Here is a 17,344-nt window from a genome sequence, read left to right as displayed (position 1 = left end):
AACACTAAACCCTAGTCCCGACTAATTCCAGACACTGATGAAACTATACGCAAGACATATATTGCAGTAAGATGAAATATAACCGAAAAATAACCCTATAACTTTAAAATTGCAATTCTACATATTACCAGTTCTAATATGATAATCAAGATATAATTTTCTGTTAGAGTATATAACAAAATCATTAAGGAATAGTCAATAAAACAATTCAGTTTCATTCAAACGCTTTATTCACACGCTGATGTAAATGGCCGCCATATAGGTGTCCAACCCGGCGGCGCTCACGACAGCACGCAAACTATCAAGTGTAAGACAGGTGCTGGTTTTAGTCAAAGAGTCCGAAGCCCATGTCATCATCGCTCTCGGATTCTTCCTTCTCGGGCTTCTTCTCCTCTTCCTTCTTGGCTGCGGCAGGAGCAGCAGCCGCTGCCGGGGCAGCAACAGCAGCGACAAACTTGCTAGGGTCCTAGTAGAAAAGATTTGCTTTTATATTATACTATAGTATATAGATATTATATAGGATAAGCTCTACAGTTTGCTATTAAGAGGCAGAAAAATAGTTTTATAGCCACTTCTACATTATGAGGTCAATTTTAAAAAAAAAATATCTACTAATAGATGACAACACGTTGTCAAACTTTGAAAACAATCAAGTATACAGGATATGTAAACACTAGCTGGGAAATTTGTGAAAAAGCTTTGTTAATAATTCCGTAGATAGTATAAGTTATATAATGTATCTTTAAAATGCCAGTGCAATTTTTACTGATAAACAATTACACTAGGATAAGTTTAAAGAGGTTGCTCTAGTCTGAAAGCGAAGCCAGGGGGCTATATCAACTCCTTGGTATTTGAACAGACATGTATTTGGATTTCAACGTTGCTGACCTTGATGAACTCCTTGATGGTGTTGGCTTCCTTGAACTCAACCTCGGTGACGGCAGCGATAGCCAGGAGGTTCTTGAATCCGTTGGCAATGGAGTGAGGGGCAGAAGCCACGGTCGGGTATCCAATAGCCAAAGAGAGGGCGGCAACATTGGCTACTCCCTCTTGGAACTTGGCACGCAAATCCTCGGGCTTGATGTCAAGGATAGCCGGAGCAAAGATGGTGCCAGAGTCATAGACCTACAAAAATTTTGATATTAAATAATCAATTCCCGAGAGTGGAGTCATACATTCGGTAACAAATTAGATGTTTGATTGCTGACACAGTAACAGCAATAAACTGTGTACTAAACAAATCCACAATCTAGTGCTTTCCCAAAGGTAAATTATCAGATCATATTTACAAGATACAATCTGTACTCAACGCTTTGGCTTCATTCAATAGATATAAAACCTGAACAACTAAATTAATAATGCTATGTACAGTAATCACCACACACCTGTTTCACAACTAGACCATATGAGAAGGGAGAGATGTTTAACATGTTGAGAAGAGTTGCCTCAGAAGCTCCCACTTTGTCTCCGGGCTTCAGGATGTGGACATCGTTGATGATTTCAATAGTACCTATAAGAGACATAAGACAAACCAAGTTATAACAACAATGTAAGATTCTTTATAGAAATGTGTTAATAATTGCTAGCATTATTACCCTTGGAGATCTTGGTGGGGATGGAGAGAGCCTGGAAGAAGGCAGTTTTCTCGGGACCCAAACCAGTGTTATGAGCTGGAATGACCACAGCCAGAGGAGCAATAGCTCCCGGACGAGCCGGGGCACGCACTTTGTTCTCCAGAAGCTTGTCACGGACCTACAAACAAACTTATTAAGTTGTATATATAAAACAAATAGTAGAAGCACTTAAGTTTGGCTTTTCTGTTTTTAAGTTTGTATCTTCAAAATGCCAGTGCAATTATTATCAATAAAAAAAAAACACTAGGATAAATTTGAAGATTTTCTATTGTCTGAAAGCGAAGCCAGAGAATCAAAATGAACTCACTGGGATTATAACAGACGACGACTTATGTTATAAACACTATGGAAACTCAATTTGCAACTCAATATTGTGATAAACAAAAGTTAATACATACCTCGACAAGATCTCCGCGGGTGAACACAAAGCCAACATTGCCTTTGATGTGGGGCAGGAGCTTCTCAAGGGCTGGGTTGGTCTCCAAATGATCCTTGATGGCCTTACGCATCATGGTGTTCTTGCCCATGAGTACAATGCTGCTCCCACGGAGGGAGATACGGATTTGCTGCATTTGCTGCGAGCCCACATTGTCGGCACCCACGATGAAGCATTTTGGGTACTCGTCTAACAATTGCTGGAAAATTCATTTGAGTAATCAGCACATTACACGGACTCAATAAAATCATATTACGATATTACAAGAATTGTACCAAACATCTCTCGTCAAAATCCTAACCATACATGTTGTAATTAACTTATATAATTGTTGAAACTAAGAAATACTTACGATTATCTTAGTGAAGTAGTTGGTCTTCCATGAGGCCTTGTCCTCCCTACCCATCTTGGCGTGTGTAGGGACTTATACAAATTTAAGGACTGAAAAAATATGTTTAAGGTTAGAGACGCGTCATCGCTTCAAATTGCGAAATATACACTATAACTAAAATCAAATTTTGTTAAACCATGAAAAACCAATATAGATTACGAATACATGAAGTGATTGCTTATATATGTTACGATTAAAATGTTACGATATAAAATATCTCAACTCACCAAGACAGAACGCAAAACGCACAGTAACCGTGCGCGGTGCGGGACAAAAGAGAACTAACGTAATTTAAATTTCCATTGACAACATAAATATGTATAGACATTTATGTTGTCAATGGTTTAATCGTAGCAAATAATAATATACGTAAAAAAAATAACAAATTGTAATACGCTATAAAAAAAAATGTTATCAATAAAAATGTTTTTAATTATTCTATTAATTCATACTTTTTCTAATTTTCGTATATGAAGAACCCACACCATATACCTAACTACTTTTTATATATAACAAAAGTGTCACCTGTCCAATTTTCAAATGCTTTGACGTACCACTGATGAACTTTAGTGTTACGTTCCCTACTTTTTTTGGTAAAAACTTTAATTTAAACTAGAATTATGTTTATGCCTGTGTGGGCATAAAAAGTAACATTAGCTTGATACACTATCGAAACATATTTCAATACCGGTTTAATGTTTAGGTGATAGTGTAACAACATCATGTCCTTGTTTCGTAAACCGAAGAAGATCCAGAGACGAGTTTTTTGTGCTGACGATGAAGAAGACGGTGAGCCGGAGGCACCTGTGCCGCCGCCGCCGCCGATTATTAGTAATTCAAGGAAGGAAAACAAACAAGTAAAAGTAACAACGCTATTGAGTTTCGCCGATGAAGGTATGAGTCTGCATTTATATTCTCAGTCAATTCTTATGCTAGACATTAAAAGTGTTCACTCATATAAGTATTAAGCTCCTAATAATAGACACCACTTCAATTTACAACCTACAGCCGTTGTCGTCCGGCTTCCGCCGACCTTTCGGCATGTGACAGAATTTTAAACATAATCAGGTTATAATACCATAATAACGAAGACGTGAAACTTAGTCCTTTTTGTCTGAATTTTCATACAATTTTGGATAAGAGACTATTTCATTCATAAAATGTTCAAGTCATAGAATAAGAAAAATATATTTCTAAATACAAAATTGCATATTGCAAATTTAAACTATGAATTAAATACTATTACAATACAAAACCAATTAATGATCATAAAATTTAAGAATAACAACTTCCAGTTAACCTTGTCTGAAATATATTTTAGAGATGACAAAAAATATATATTGATATGTATTTAAATTGTAAATAATATCATACATAGTAAAATGAGATTCAGAGATGAATATTACATTTGGTATCTGAACAAATGTTGTGACGGCAAGGGCAGTTGAATAATTCATATAATATTACAGTTGCTACCATCTCTAAGTGACCGAAATCTAACAGTCTAAATCATGAACTCATAAAGAAACCTTGTTCTAGAATGAGTTTAACCTAAAATTTTCAATTTTATATGAGACAAAACCGGTGTGGGGCCTGGGTCCAAATGTTTAAATTTGTTAGACAATGTATACTAATTATCAGACAAATTTCAAACACATATATTTATACATACTTTGAATGGGGAATTTAGGATTAAAAATTATTAGTATAAGAAAAAAAAGGCACCTAGTGATTTATTTGATCTTTTATAAACATCATATATCTATAACATAGGCATTAGCAATTAGTGTGGCCACTTTATGACATAAAAAGTACATAAATTATAACTAAAAAACCCTATAAGAATTGTATGGATGGTGTAATTGTTGATATCTGAATCCGCAGAGGAAGAGGGCGAAGTATTCAAGGTGAAGAAATCATCGCAGAGCAAGAGATTGAGTAAACGGAGACAGAAAGAAAAACAACGCACAGATGGTGATAGTAATAAATATGACAATCACATGGTCGAGGTAATGTAATACACTTTGATATGTACTAACAATACTACAACAGATTATATAAAAATATATCACTATGCTAAACATACAACTCAAACACACTAAGGACTCTTTAGACTTAGAGATAACTGTCAAAATAATAATTAATAAGTTCATTTTGTTATTTGAATAAAGAATGGGTGAATTTATAATGTAATAGGAGAAACCGTCGGAGGAGATAGAAGAACCGAGGAAGAAGGTTACCCTCGAGGGTCTGATCCTGTCAGGGCGGGAGGCGTTGTCCGCGGACGGGGCGGGGGACATTTCCGAAGACAGCGAGGAAGATAACAGGGGGTTCCACACGTACCGAGCCGAGAGCGTGCGGGCGGCGCTCGCCGGCGCGGGGGGAATCCCCGACGCCGCGCTCATACACGCCGCGCGCAAGACCCGACAGCAGGTATGAGAGGTGAGGGACTCGTGGAGCACTCACGACGATGATCACAGGCCTCGCCACCATACATACACCTTGTTGACAGGGAGCTCTCGGATCCCTTTCGTGTATGGGATTGGGTGTTTGAATCTAACAGATCCCGTTCCCTGGAAGTTATTGATTCCGTTCGGAGTTTCTCTTGTCATTTTTTTCTGCCACTCCAGCTTCTAGGTGTTTTTCTATTTTTAGAGTTATAATCTCTAACAACTCAATGTATTTGGATTGAAAGTTATTATTTTAATTTTTTGGGTTATTATCTTCTATATTTTGAAATTCTTCTCTCATAATAAATAATTTTATTATGTTCATAAAAACTTTTTGGATTCAAATATCTACTATTTTGGCTTCATATTTATGTGCCTTTGGCTCATAGATTTTGATAAAAAAAATTGTTTTTGTTTTAACTCACAGTAAGTATAACAAAAGCAACATGTTTTTCTTAATTATTTTCAATATAAATTATAAAGTTTTGATGTTGATAGTCATTGCTAGATCTTGTAAATAACTTATTCATTTTTTAAAATATTTTTTTTATTACCATTTTAAATTTAGAATTAAATATATCTATAATTCTACATTTATTTTTTCAAAGTGTTCTGGCAACACGAAGAAAGATACAGTATATGAAACTACAACAACATTCAATATTCCAGGCTCGTGAGTTGGGTGACTTTGTTCCCATCAAGAATGATGGCGGCTCCAGGATGATGAGAGATGATGACGCTGATGACGATGACGATGATGAGGCAGACGAGGGCCGGATACAGGTCAGGGGGTTGGAACTGCCAAGCGATAGACCCGAACGTTAGTACATTTCATACTACTGTAACCATTGAATAGTTATAAGGTTCCGTGAATTGTTATATGCAGTCAATTTGATATCTGTGAATCGAAATTTAGATATAAAATCTTTATTGGAATGACTGTTATTATGTTATTTTCCTATATACCATATATATATAAATACATATATATATATATATATATATATATTTACAGATGTGGTATATGTTTTTTTTTTTGTTTAGTCTGTTTAACTGTTCCGGCTTTGTTTTTACTCTTTAAAACGACTGGACCGATTTTGAAGGTACTTTCACTGGTATATAGCTGATGTAATAGATATTAATTTAGACTTCTTCTATTATAGAAATTTTATTTGGTTTTGTATGAGATAGTATATTTTGTTGTATACAGGTGGTACAACAGCCGCCGCGTCTGATGATGAAGCTCAAAGTGAAGGAGAGGAGTGGGAGGAGCAGCAGATTAAGAAAGCTGTGCCCTCAATAGCTGATATTACAGGTTATATGTGTTTGTACACCCTGTATACAGTATACATAGATAGTAATCAAAATATGTTAGATGGAGAATAAAGCGAAGTTTAAGACTTTATAGACTTTTTTGTGAAAACTATGTTTAAATGAGTATGTATTTACATCTTCATTAAAATAAATTTAAGAGTAATATATTTATGTACATGCTGCCTGCTATGTAACACCATGTGTCATGGCTGTTTGCACAATACTTAAATAAAATTAAAAATAATACACGGATGTCACAGATTATAAAAGAATTAGTGTTGCTAGATCGATATTTTACATCATATAATGTGAACTGTCATTACATCATAAAATTATATTAGATTATACATAGCATGAGTGTTGCCACATAATAAAATGTGTACTTACCTCCAGGTGATTGTATCCCACTGAATCCGTTCGCTGTCCCTCCGCCCCCGGACACGCCGCGTCACCTGCGGTCCCTCGCGCGCCCGGGACAGCCTCCGCCAGCTACCGCGCAACAACTCGTAGAGGCGCTACGAGACAGGTGAGATCAACTTTTGGCTAGTTTTAGCTATTTGTTAACTCATAGATATTCCATCAGCTGATCCATTGATTGAAGAGATATCAAACGAGATTTTTCACCAAATAATTTCTATGTTATATATAATATTTTTTTTTGTGTAGTTTTAATGTCATCATAATCATATCATTGTTATCATAATGTTTCCAGGCTGTCAGAGCTTCACGAGAGTCGTGCGAGAACAGCGCAGCGTATGTATCATTTACAAGAGCGAGCGTCTAACGCGGCCGCCAAGCGTGAGAGGTGTAAGGGGTTGTGCTCGGAACTCGACCGCAGATACAAGAGGGCGCAGGCGGCCAGGGGGTACATCACCGACCTCGTGGAGTGTCTGGACGAGAAGGTGGTTATATATACATACATTGAATATGATTAGTCCATCGCTACACTTAATACGAAAAGTTGACAGTTTTCACATTGAAATCTTCCCTAGTCCTGGTGATATCGTAAGTTAGTGTAATGTTAGTTATTGCTATTTTTAATGTAAGCAGCTGAATACCTTGTAATGCTAAAATATATCATATACAGCATGTTTCGTATGCCCTCTCCTTTAGATACCTCAACTGCAAGCGTTGGAGGCCCGGGCCCTGGCGCTTCATCGCAAGAGACGCGACCTGCTGGTGGAGAGGCGGAGGGCCGACGTGCGCGACCAGGCGCAGGACGTGCTCGCACTCGCCGGTAGGCACACAGACACACACACACACACACACACACACACAGACATATATATATATATATATATATATATATATAGAGAGAGAGAGAGAGAGAGAGAGAGAGAAAGAAACACACACTCATACACGGGCGCGCGCACACACATACAAAGATGCGAACATATTTTACTTTATGGAAACTTTTTACAATTATGACAAATATAATGTTACTAATATTATTAATAAAAAAATCCATAATTCGTAAGAATATATAGCCTATAACTTGTCACAGTTTTCCTCGTAATTCTTATCGGAACATGACATTTCATAAGGTCACGCGACACAAACGATAGATGGCGTTGGCACACATTTTACTTTTTAGTCCCATATGCTCTCGTATAAACCAAGTTGCACAGTCAATACGGACGAGGCCGAGGGTAAAGGCTAGTTATATATTCTTATTATTACAGACCTTCAATCGTTCTCGATCTAGTTAGAAAAAAATATTCTTCTACTATAATTATTATAAACGGCACATAGTATTAATATTATATATATTTGTTAACTGTGTTTAAGTAATAGCCACTACTCTTGTGCATATACCCATTCAATATATATATTGTATATGTATAACCAGCATAATGGTAACTCTGATTCGCTCGAATTTCCAGCTCGCGCGGGGTCATCGAAGCCGGTGGACAGCGAGGAGAAGCGTCAGCGTACTGCGGAGCGCGAGGGCCGGCGGCGGGCGAGGCGGCTCAGGCGACAGGCGGCCGGCAACAACCAGCACAGGGACGGGGACTCCAGCGACGATGACCTGCCCCCAACCCTGCACCATCACTGTCAACAGGAGGCGGGTCTGTGGATGCGACGGATGTACAAGACATACATACACACATATATACACACACACATGTCAAAACTTGGAATAGAATAATACATACAGAAAATAGACTATGAAGTTATGTAGTGATTGAAAAGAATTTAGACTATTTATATTGTGTTTGAATAAGTTAGTTGACTTTGAAAACGAATGAAGGAGAGTCGTTTTTGTAGTCTGTTGATAATTTATATGAAAATTACATTTATGCGATTAGTATGTCCACATCAGTTATTTCGTTGCCTACGTTCCGGACCTGCGACAGCTTGGCTTAGGCTATACTGTTATCCGTCCCCTTTACACTAGTTTACGCACTGCGCCGAGAACGTCGAGGTGGTTTTAGTGGGTAAAAATCCCACATACCCCGACCGGGTTCCCCCTCGGTCGGAAGTCTTTCAGAAGATTTCCCCTCGTGACCAAAAAAAAAACAAAAAAAGGCTATACTGTTATATTTTCTTATATGTTATAATTTGTTGAATAGTAATAATTAAAGTTTAAAACTAGACTAGAAGTCTTGATACAACATCTAGAGATACAAAAAGCTCTGTAGTGACAACTGACATATAAGCGGCGGAGCTGACAAGAGAATTATCATATATGTTCTGAAATATATACATTAAGCTTATATTTTCAATCAGAACTATTGCCCGTCTCAGGATATGTCAGAGGCGTTTGATTGAGCTGACCTTGCACCGAACTAGTTTAAGTATATCAATGAGATATCCGATAGCTTGAATGGTTTGTAATAGTATTTAAACTGGAAGGTTTAGTTGAATCGGTTGTTCAAAGTGATTTATAGTCATCGGTGTATATGTCAGGGTATATATTTTGCTCTGTTTATTTTAACTGTGTTATGTTGAATATATAACTTTGATGTTCTCGTCGTCGTTTCCAGACGCGATCCGCTCTCTGTCGAGTCAGTTGTTCGCGGACACGTTGTCGGCCTACCGCAGTGTGCAAGGAGTCTGCGGTCGCATGGCAAGACTAAGGCGGACGCGCGGGCTGTACACGGACGCGTACGTCGCACAATGTCTGCCGAAGTTACTGGCGCCGTATGTCAGACATCAGGTTAGATCTCACATATATCCACACACTCATCAATATCCCAGTAACAGATTAAATAAATTATGTTATTATTAAGTATGTAGACTGATCGCTACGTTTCTCAGTCATTAAGTTGGTACGAAAAAAATAATCAATTGTTAAAGTGAACCTTAATTACAAGAGCGTAGTTATAAATAGCTTGTATGTTACACACACACACACACAGATATTTTCATATGCACACATTCACTCACACTAATTTGGCAATCAATTTTGTTTCTATATCCGTAACATATCACATCAAACGGTATTGCTGACCAATTAAAAAACACAGCAACAGACTAAAATCTAATTTTACAACAAAGCACACTATTAACGTGGCTTACAGAACGGAATATTCAAAAAAATATATATCTATCAATAGAAATTTGTCATTGTGTATATGCATTATGTATTGTAATCATTTTAATTCCCAGCTGATCCTCTGGAACCCGCTCGCTGACGAAGACAACGAGGACTACGAGAAGATGGACTGGTACAAGTGAGCATGGAACATTCATATCAAGTGTAGCGTTTAGATGAGAGGTTAAAAGCAGCTTCACAGTATGGAAGATTCAAAACACTTCCCCAACAAAGTTTTGTTGAATATTTTTTTAACAATATCGAGAACATAGTTTCTTGTTGAACTATCCCTAAGATAGTCTTAGTTAAGTTTGAATTGAAAATTAATAAAAATATGTAATGACAACACTCAACACTGACAACATTATTCTAATCTGTAACCCTCAGGATATGGTCTACCCGTTACGTGAACAATTCAGCTATAGTGACATTGATGGTTTTTGCTGAATGATACTCGGTCTGACAGATTATAAATATGAAGTAATTCTATTATGAGGACATCCTCATCTCGTCTGCCCGAGATGACGGTCGCTGCAAAGTAACCGAACCGCCGGGAGTGGTTGATGAAAATATTTATAAACGAATAGTAAATCTGAAAAATATTGGTTTTATTTAATTTCTATTATGTGTCGTGATTCCAGATGTCTCATGATGTACGGCTGCAAGTCCGAGCGTCTGTCCAGCGATTCAGAGCAGTCTTCCTCCGACGAGGTTTCCGTGACCGAGCTGGCCGTGAGAGACGACCCCGACCTGCTGCTGGTACCCACGATCATAGACAAGGTCGTACTGCCCAAGATCACCGGTTAGTAGGAAACAGTGCATACATGCAGACATACATTCGCTATATCGATCTGTAGATGTAATTAATGACGCGATTAAAATGCGTCAGAAACGGAGATTCGATACTCCCATCTCTGGCCGACATGGAGAATAAAAGTTGCAGGGAGAGGAGCTTCGACGGTGCCTGGGACTTGCGACCCAGGTGCAGGTTTAAGGCCCCTATCTAACGCGATAGACGCTTACCTCCACCGTCCAAGCTCCTCTCTACCCAATCAAATTTACCAGCCATTATCAATTGAAGTTTCCCAATAAAGACATGTATGTTTTCATATTCATCAGAGCTGGTGGAGCACGCGTGGGATCCGATGATGGTCCGCGCGTGTGTGCGCCTGCGTCAGCTATTGGAGCGGGCCGGTCGCCTGCCCGTGCGGAGCGCCCTGCCTCGCCTGGCGACCACCGCCCGCGCCGTACTCACGGCCTCTATCAACGCTGATGTCTTCCTACCTACACTACCGCCTCAGTACGTACACCAAATAATACTAACTTTGTTTGTGAGAATGTATGAATGTTTATGAAGGATTCAGTCTGGTCCTAATAAAAGCTTTGAACGGTTCGATTGAGAATCATATTAGACAGTTTTTTATGAGTTTCAATGATGTTCTAGCTAAAATATCGATCTACCCGCGTTCTTATAAACGGTCTGTGTATATATTCCAGTATCGTGGAAGGTCCCGGGTCTTCGTTCTGGCGTCGTTGTCTCGGAGCCGGCGTCCGTCTGCTGCGCGCTGTCTTGTGTCTGTGCGCTCCTCCGCCCGCGCTCGCCGCACATTCCGTAGCACTAGCCGTCATAGGTCACTATGTGATATCTCAAAATATTTATATGCCTTCCAAACTACATCCTGTCACAGACTTCTTAAAATATCTATGGTTCAAACTCTCGTGTTTCTGTCTTGTGATATAAGTTGAGCTTTCATTATCTACTAACATTATAAAAACAAGGCTCTTGAATAAAATGTTATTTATCTGTTAGTTTTTGAGAACGAATAAATTTAATGTATAATACATAATCAAAAATAATATTTTTTCAAACGTTCTAGTAATAATAAATGTATGCTAGTAATAAGTGAGTAAAATCACTACATTCCGGAAGTCGAATGTTTAAATCCTTTTCTTGTTTTTGCATTTTAATGAATAGACCACAGACAATATAAAATATGGTAGCCAATTTTTACGTCAATGGATAATAATTTATTCTTAGACCACAGAGTAATTTTATGTGTTCCCGCAGAGAGCCTGTGCTGTGCGGCGGGCGCGGCCCCCGGTCCGTCGATGGCGGCTGCGGCTAGTGCTCTAGCCGAGACCCTTCCCCGCTCGGGGCCGGTTCGCGCGCCCGCCCTCGCACGCCTAGCCACCCTCGCCACACTCGCACTGTCCAGGCTACACACAGACAACCCTTTGCATTTGTATGTCTTGCACAACCATTTAGAGCAATTATATATAGATTTTTAAAATAGTATATATGTAGTTCAGACTTGTGATATGTTCGCTCAGTGATGTCTTAATCAACCTATGTCATTACAATTCATTCATTTGTTACAACAAAGCTTACTATACTTGCTGTGAGTTACATTATATACTAGCTGGAAGAAATCAAACTAACCTGCTCCCACTATGATATAATTTTTATTATATAACTCTCCTATTGTTATATATTTTCAGGAAAGCATTAGAGCAAGCGCGGAGTGTGATAGCCGAGGCGCGCTCTGTGGAATGACGTCACTGTACACTATCAGAGTATAGGATATCAACAAATTGACATGTGTTGTAGAAGAATTATATTATACAACAAATTACAAATAAAAACTAATATTTTTGATGTTTTTATCTTTCTTTTTAGATGATACAAGTAAAAAGCTACACTATTTTTAATATATCTACGCCTACTTAGGTGCATACCTACGCATATGCATATATGAATTACTGCATTCTTAGGCATGTCATGTACATATGACATTGTTTCCATATTTATTATCTCAATGAGACCAAATTATATGAATTTTCTTAATTTTATAAAACCCTTCATTACAAAAATTTAAAACGCGAAAATCAGTCATCAATCAATAGGTCCAAGGTTTAAATTGTTAAAAACTAAACTAGCACATTACGTGCTCTTATCCTCGTGCTGTGTTTCAATAATTCGACTTTTATAGTGTAATTTAAGTTTTACAGCCAAAGATTTACTGATGAATGGTATGTATTACATTAATATTTAGATATAAAACTTAAAATACTTTTTTTTATTTTATAAATTATTTGTCACAATTTCCTACGTCAGTCAAATATTTAAACCGGATTCACTATAGATTAGCAATTCAAAAGGGCCCATTTTTACAATTACCATTTCTATGAAGACATCCCATCGACTACTGGATAACACTCCATGGAACAAAACGATTTAACATTCAAACAAAAAAATTACATAGTTATTGGGAAAAACGACAAATGAGAAGATAATTCCACATCCAGCTCTTTATTGTGTAACCATGAAGTATAGGTTTGTAGATATAGACATCAATATTCCATAAAAATTTGGATATACATAAAAATCAACAGGTAGAGTCGCTAGACAGTATATGTGTGACAGTATTCGGTAACATTTTAACTGTGAAATGTGACCAGAGTTATTTACTCCCTACATCTAATACATAGACCGTAATGAGATCAGCTGTGACTTACATTGTAGTCATTGTAACATGCAGCCACTATGTTAAACCTACAACAAATATTCCTAAATAGTATACTCATTTGATGTTCTGAACATGTATGTCCACATAGAGATTTGATTCTTCAATGACTTCAAATCTTCCATAACAATACAAAAGGTACCTTATCGTTTAATAATGTAGATAATAAATAGCATAGACAATATAATAGTACTGGCATCTTATATTTTAAGCCTGTAAAATTAATGACCTAACACAGAATCTTTATTTAGAAAATCAACATTGTGCCTGTGTTTAATTTGGTTATGTACATAAGCTGTCCCAAAGAGAAGTAACTCATATATTTTAAATACAACAAGGCAGAGACTAGAACAACCTTAGTACTATGTTGTTAACAATAAAAAAAATTGTTAAGACCACAAATTATGACATTACCAAGCTAAACCTATGTTGATTAGTAAAATATATTATGCGGTCTCTGTGTCAATCATTAGCTTGAATGAACCATCGTTATCAACACATACAAGTATATTTGCGGTGTTGCCTTTCACCATTGGAATGCTAGGGTTTGCTAGGAATGCCAAGCTATCAACATATGTATAGAGCCTTTTTGTGGACACTTCTTCTAAATTATCCATCAATTCTATATTGTACCAGCACAGGATAGCATTGGCATCTCCATCGTTCTTTATGGGTACATTAATAACATCAGCATTCAGCTTGAAACCATCTCCGAGGGATACTGGGTCTGTTATTGGAGTGTAGTCTACGAGGGTTAGGTCTAGACCAAAATTCTGTGATACTTGATACTTGTTAATGTGTTTTGCCACCTGGTAGCCAACATTTTTGTCATCAACCCGGTTATTCGCTTCAAGCCAGGGGCTATAGACAATTTGACCAACAAGTGTTACACTTGACGGCATAAATAATCCACCCTGAACTAGATGATTGTTCTTTAAAAACAATGCTATGTCTTTGTATCTGATATCCAAGTCGCCGCCAAGGTCTAAGATATTGCAGAATATTGCATGGATCTTGTCATCTTTGAAGCATTCTGGTGTCCAGTCTTCAGCAATCAAGAATGTCACTCTATCCATATCAATGTCATTGGCCTTTAAGACCGTTTCGGTGAAATTTTTATCATATTCTGTTTTAGCATAACAGAATAGAGATTTTATGCCACGTTTAAGCATCATTAGGCCAAATATCGGAAATGGACATAAGTCAATCACATTGATCTCACATATATCTGCCATCTGTCCGAGGTAAACACAAGACATGGCAATGCAACTTTTTATTCTTTGATAAAATTCAGTATCATTTAAAAATCTTAGCATTTCTGGAGTAATTCTTAGGATATCGGTATCATCATTTGGGATTAATGACAGCCTGCCTAAAATCATATTAAATTTGTGAGTTAAAATTTCGTTTTCCTTAATATTTCTTGGAATGCTGTCAAAGAAGATGGCTTGTTGCCATGCAGTAGCCCTCGTTTTCACTCTAGGATCAGTTGTGAGTGTGATATTTTCAGTCAAGTATAAGTTGAACCATCCAACAAAACCATCAACTCTCCCCGTCTCTGAAGCTTTCAGTTCAACCACATATGGTTCAACGCTTGATATTTTGTTAGTGATGTCAATACAATCAGTAAAGTCAACTTTAACAATTGACTTTGGTTCCGTCACAAATTTCATATCTTGGTAAAGGTAAACATCATCACAGTCATATGTGTCATCGGCAGACATAGCATGAACTGCAAGATTGGAAATATTGAGATATGATTTGACAACGGGACGCAGGTGGTATTTGGCACTAAGCAACTCGGACTGGGCCCCCATTACAAAGAAGTCTGCTTTTTGAGGTATTACATGTGCTGGTTCTGATAAAAGATGAGCCCACGCATGAGATAGCGAGGGTAGGATATGTTCACCAAATAGACCGGCATCAAACAACTCAGTGACTAAAAGTGAGCGTCTTCCTCCTATATCTTCACCATCCATTGTAGTGGATGACTTGTTTATGATATCTACAGACAACAGTAAATTATTTTCCTCTAGTACACAATCACTCAGATTGGTCATAACCTCAGAGCTGTCGCAGGCTACCACAGCTTTTGCACAACATTCAGTTGCGTACATAGCAAGCAGACCAGTTCCTGTGCCAAGGTCCAAGACACTGGTCTCATAAGGAGCAACCTTTTCGTGGATAGCTGCGCGATAGCTGTCATTACGAATTTTATCATTTAACATACGAAAATGCCACCTCTCCACCATCAAATTCTTAACCGAGTTTAAATTCTTTTCCGCATTCACGTATCCTGCATCCTCAGATAATGCTTTTTGGAATTGTGTCCAAGCTTCTTCATAGTAACCGTATTTAAATAGATATTTACCAATTTCATTTAGCAGGTATATACTTTTAGGAAAAACATTTATAGCTTTCCCAAAATTTGCGAAAATTTCTTCAATCTTATTTGATACTGCTAACACTTCATTATGCTTGAAGACAGTATCGCGAAATTCTAGTTCAAATATAGGTTTTAACTCAGGACATTTATCGAAAGCAGATACATAAACATCGATCGCCTTGCTAAAACAACCATTTGTGGAAAGCTGCCTGGCGTAAGCGATATACTCTCTCCCAATGGCCGACATCGTGTAGTGAAAACATGAAGATAATAATTCTTTAAAGTTAGACAACGTAACAAATTAAACTTTATCGTAATCGTTTTTAAAGTGATTCATAAATCATTATTCATACTTATCCCCATATTTAGCAAATACTATTGACAGCTTCCCAGATAATAAAAAATATACTACTTTCTAAAAAATAAACAATAAATATGCAAAATTGGACAATTTATTTTGAAATACCTACGTTATTGACAAATATATAATGTCACTAATTGTATATATTTCTTCTGTTACAATTCCCTTCTGCGCAATTCCTATTGTCTATTACCCATTTTGATAAGCTCTATGGGATTAACTCAAATATTTTCGTTGTTACTAATTTAAGTCCTTAAAATCCTGTTCATATTTTATACATATAAATTTATTACATCATTGACCTTGGCACTAAGTTGAGATACTTATATGAATGACAATTGAAAAAAACAATTAAGACTTAAAAATTCCTCATTATAACCTGGATTTAAACGTTCATCTTCTAATAAATACACCGTAGTCACCTTGCCAATGAAGTCTTATTATAGAAGGTGAAGTTTTGATTCCATACATTTCCCTATTAATGCCTTCTTTTACGTTTCAATCTACGTTCCTATCTTAAACCAGTCATTTTAGCTTTATCTGAAGAAAAAATCCAAGTGAACTGAATTTTTGTGTACACTTTTATTAAGGTGCTTTAATGAAGATGTGACAAATCGACATCGATATGGTACCGGCTAAAAGGGTTATGAAGGTCAAAAGGTCACAAACATTAGTTTTTCGAAAATATCTCGCGATGTGTTGCTTGGAGGTTAATAGCGGTCATTATAAAAAAAATTCCTAGTAAAATTATCTACCAAAAATGTCTCTTGCATTATTCTGTAAAATTAACTGTTTTCAAAGTAGAATACACTCGCATACTGTATTATAATCCGTACAAGGCGTAGACTCTATACTATTGCTTTTTAATATACTTATCTCATAGAGGTTTCCGGGAACTTAGTAAAATCTACTATAACTCATCCAAATTACCTTCACTGGCAGATGTTCCGTATTTCATTATTCCGAAACCTGTCCCTTTATACCTTCTACTGCCTGTCGGTCTGAATTTAGTTGAAAATTATTTTAGTTGTTTTCTGCTCTAAAACAGTTTTCATAATGAGTGATAAATGTTTTTGATGTATTAAATTATTATCTGATGGTGATGTTATAGAAGTTAGGCGTGGTTTATTCCAATAAGAAAATTACTCGCGGGATGTCAGTCAATACTGGAATACATTTTCCATCAATTATACACGGTGCTCCAGATTAAGAACAATCGATAGAAAAATATATACTGTGGTATTGCTACGCTAACAAGATAATATACAGCTTTGAAATATGCTTTTTTAAGCAGCTCAACAACATGTTTA

The 17,344-nt window shown here is 37.0% G+C and overlaps 3 protein-coding genes and 1 non-coding gene across 5 annotated transcripts; 1 reads left to right on the top strand and 3 right to left on the bottom strand.

Moving 5' to 3' along the window:
* Window positions 1-212: 212 nt before the first annotated feature.
* LOC116770585 (large ribosomal subunit protein uL10) lies at window positions 213-2,836 on the bottom strand. The gene is made up of 7 exons (XM_032662123.2): window positions 2,689-2,836; window positions 2,423-2,511; window positions 2,033-2,269; window positions 1,596-1,752; window positions 1,386-1,510; window positions 889-1,125; window positions 213-466 (listed from the first exon to the last, which is right to left on the bottom strand). Exons 2-7 carry the CDS (start codon window positions 2,474-2,476, stop codon window positions 326-328), a joined length of 951 nt encoding a protein of 316 aa, XP_032518014.1. The 5' UTR covers window positions 2,477-2,511; window positions 2,689-2,836; the 3' UTR covers window positions 213-325.
* Window positions 733-866, bottom strand: LOC116770709 (small nucleolar RNA psi28S-1192). Its single transcript, XR_004353544.1, has one exon. It is a non-coding gene; the product is annotated as a small nucleolar RNA psi28S-1192 (small nucleolar RNA).
* A 99-nt stretch (window positions 2,837-2,935) lies between the features above and the next one.
* On the top strand, window positions 2,936-12,419 carry LOC116767589 (PAX3- and PAX7-binding protein 1). Of its 2 annotated transcripts, XM_061526676.1 has the most exons (17): window positions 2,936-3,054; window positions 3,165-3,355; window positions 4,346-4,470; window positions 4,658-4,894; window positions 5,581-5,731; window positions 6,122-6,226; window positions 6,619-6,751; window positions 6,938-7,127; window positions 7,339-7,462; window positions 8,109-8,294; window positions 9,213-9,385; window positions 9,838-9,902; window positions 10,405-10,565; window positions 10,883-11,063; window positions 11,261-11,394; window positions 11,832-12,006; window positions 12,263-12,419. In XM_061526676.1, exons 2-17 carry the CDS (start codon window positions 3,184-3,186, stop codon window positions 12,315-12,317), a joined length of 2,367 nt encoding a protein of 788 aa, XP_061382660.1. In that variant the 5' UTR covers window positions 2,936-3,054; window positions 3,165-3,183; the 3' UTR covers window positions 12,318-12,419. The 2 variants fall into 2 exon arrangements, with proteins under 2 accessions (XP_061382660.1, XP_061382659.1); XM_061526675.1 differs by having other exon boundaries at window positions 3,013-3,355.
* Window positions 12,420-13,057: 638 nt separating this feature from the next.
* On the bottom strand, window positions 13,058-16,146 carry LOC116766056 (protein arginine N-methyltransferase 9-like). Its single transcript, XM_032655712.2, has one exon. The coding sequence runs from the start codon at window positions 15,918-15,920 to the stop codon at window positions 13,734-13,736; it is 2,187 nt and encodes a 728-aa protein (XP_032511603.2). The 5' UTR covers window positions 15,921-16,146; the 3' UTR covers window positions 13,058-13,733.
* Window positions 16,147-17,344: the final 1,198 nt, after the last annotated feature.

This window comes from Danaus plexippus (assembly GCF_018135715.1).
Source record: "Danaus plexippus chromosome 3 unlocalized genomic scaffold, MEX_DaPlex mxdp_25, whole genome shotgun sequence".
NCBI lineage: Eukaryota > Metazoa > Arthropoda > Insecta > Lepidoptera > Nymphalidae > Danaus > Danaus plexippus.
The sequence above is the reverse complement of the archived record's forward strand: the minus strand, read 5'-3'. Positions and strand labels throughout refer to the sequence as shown.